This window comes from Cherax quadricarinatus, chromosome 48 (genome assembly GCF_038502225.1).
Source record: "Cherax quadricarinatus isolate ZL_2023a chromosome 48, ASM3850222v1, whole genome shotgun sequence".
In the NCBI taxonomy this organism is placed as follows: domain Eukaryota; kingdom Metazoa; phylum Arthropoda; class Malacostraca; order Decapoda; family Parastacidae; genus Cherax; species Cherax quadricarinatus.
The window spans coordinates 17,469,502-17,472,001 of record NC_091339.1 but is presented as its reverse complement, the minus strand read 5'-3'; the positions used below and the strand labels follow the sequence as shown (position 1 = coordinate 17,472,001).

Below are 2,500 nucleotides of genomic sequence, written 5' to 3'. Positions count from 1 at the left end.
CGTTAAGGAAAGTGTATGCAGTGTCGGCGGCTACGTTCAGAAGAATGGTAGTTTCAGCTCAATCGTCATCTTGGCTAAGGTAATATTTCTTCGGGAAACCACGACGAAGTGATAACCGCAGTTCCTGACTTCTCTCTCCAGATGATAAAAATTCGCTATTACAGCATGGAAACCTTTACTGAAACACCATTTGGCTTGGAGACTAAGCTTATTTTTAACTTCCATTAAGAGTACATGCTACGCATTGGTATATTATATACAGTGGAAAGAGCAGATTACAAGGAGAGGTGAGCTGCTAACCTGACTGTCAGGTGAAGAGGGTGACGTGGTGAGGAGCGTGTGAGTCAGGGGTTCCTTCAACTGGAAACTTCCTTCGTCCCGGGTGATGGTGTCCGTTGTATAACTAAGCACAAAATTTAGGCATTCTTTTTCTATTCCTGCCATTTCCACGCATAACCAGTCATCGTCGACAACGTCGCTTCCTTCAGTATCAAAAACAATACTAGGTCTAAGAGGGTTAGCGTTAGGCCAGAGGATAATCCAATCATTTACACTATCCCTTGGGTGAGACGACTAAGAATTTGTCGAATCGCGTATGTGAACACATGCTTGGGGCTCCAGTAACACCAACAACACCTGTTTAACATTGTAACAAGGCTTCACACCATATGAACTGACCCAGAGCGAACATAGTTATCCTTGAAAATGGCACTTATTCGTATCATAGTCACCATCACCCAGATCTAGGGAAGTATCGAGTTGAAGGAACCCCTGGCTCACACTCTCACCACCACTCACCTCATTCCTGACCTCACATAGTCATATCCGCACCTCACGACTCCCTTATGTTTACAAGGTGCTCTCTATAGACTTGAGAAACAAACTCTCTCTCCAGGCAAAATGTTGTTTCACTAAAAACATTCTGCTACAGTGTCTGTCAGCTTGTGGGTTTTACAGACACCTTCCAGTCTCTCTCCAGGCTGTGACCAGCCATGTTTTCCACGCCTGAGCTTGTCCAGCCTATGTATATAAGCGTAGCTTTTCTCAGTCAATGTTTTGGATTGCCAAGGTTCCCAGTGAGCGGAATGTTTTCATAATAAATGTCATGGTGCTTCAATTGTGTCATTATTATTATTATTAATAATAATAATAATAATATTATTATTATTATTATTATTATTATTATTATTATTATTATTATTATTATTATTATATTCACAAATGCACTCAACCCGCATGGGTCACAAAGCGCATCCAATTCCGTCAAAAACTACGTGCCAATATTTATTGATTGATTTCAAGCACACATCAGACACAGTCAAGCTTGCCGGAGGTGCCAAAAATACACATAAATAAACACAAATATTAAAACTAAGCTTACGGCTTAGGTAGTTCGTTTATGAAGGACTTGCAACAGTGGTATAAGCTGATAGTGATACATCTGAAAGTCGTAGTTCATCATCAGAGTCCCCGTTCAACACGTCACAAAAAGATTTAGATCCTGGTCTTCAAGCGTGGTTCCATCACCTGAATATATCATGGAGTATCTTCAGCAAATCCTGCCACATGACTTGAGGTGATGGAGTGCGACCGTTTGAAAATATTCCTTATGCAAATTCGGCATTGGGCAAAGAGAACCATCCCAAACGAAACTGCATTTTTACCGGTTAAAAATGGTTGCAAATGGAAAATGTCAGAAAACAACCATTATAACACAGTGTTAAAGAAGACAAAACAAAAGTTTGGAGAAGAGTTTCGTAAAGATATATATATATATATATATATATATATATATATATATATATATATATATATATATATATATATATATATATATATATATATATATATATATATATATATATATATATATATATATATATATATATGTGTGTCTTGTAGGGATGAGACCCCCAACAGCCCCTTCCTCCCAGGTTTGAAAGTCATCTTTTCCCTACCCACAGCAAGCCCGCGCCCATCACTACGCCCACCGGCCCCTCAGGGGCGATGATGGGCGGCGGAGGGGGTGGCATCTCCCCAGTCTCGTCTCCCGTGGGAGGGAAGCAGGGAGAGACCATGACCATCGTCATCTCATCCCGCTCCCAGAGGTCACCAGGGTCATCCTGCAGAGTTTGCGTCAAGGTCAGTGCTTGCATAACAGGGGTCAATGGTCAGCATAGACGTAACCGGGGTCCAATGTCAGTAGGTAAGTTACAGGTGATAAAGGTCAGTATATACATCACAGACGGTGAAGGATCAGTATAGACGTCACAGGGGTCAAAGTTCATTACCTACGTCAAACGTCATTAATATCAGTATCGCCGTCACAGGGGTCAAAGTTCAGTACCTACGTCAAAGGACATTAATACCAGTGTCTCCGTCACAGGAGTCAAAGTTCAGTACCTACGTCAAAGGACATTAAAACCAGTATCGCCGTCACAGGGGTCAAAGGTCAGTACCTACGTCAAAGGACATTAATACCAGTGTCTCCGTCACAGGA

At 41.4% G+C, this 2,500-nt stretch overlaps 1 protein-coding gene across 1 annotated transcript in view; it reads left to right on the top strand.

Annotated features, from left to right (window-relative positions):
- LOC138854062 (mucin-21-like) overlaps nt 1-2,500 on the top strand; it is an 80,058-nt gene that overhangs the window by 25,585 nt on the left and 51,973 nt on the right. Inside the window, exon 4 of the mRNA XM_070094800.1 lies at nt 1,965-2,142. Within this exon, the coding sequence (XP_069950901.1) occupies nt 1,965-2,142 (178 nt within the window). The remainder of the gene's footprint in view (nt 1-1,964; nt 2,143-2,500) is intronic.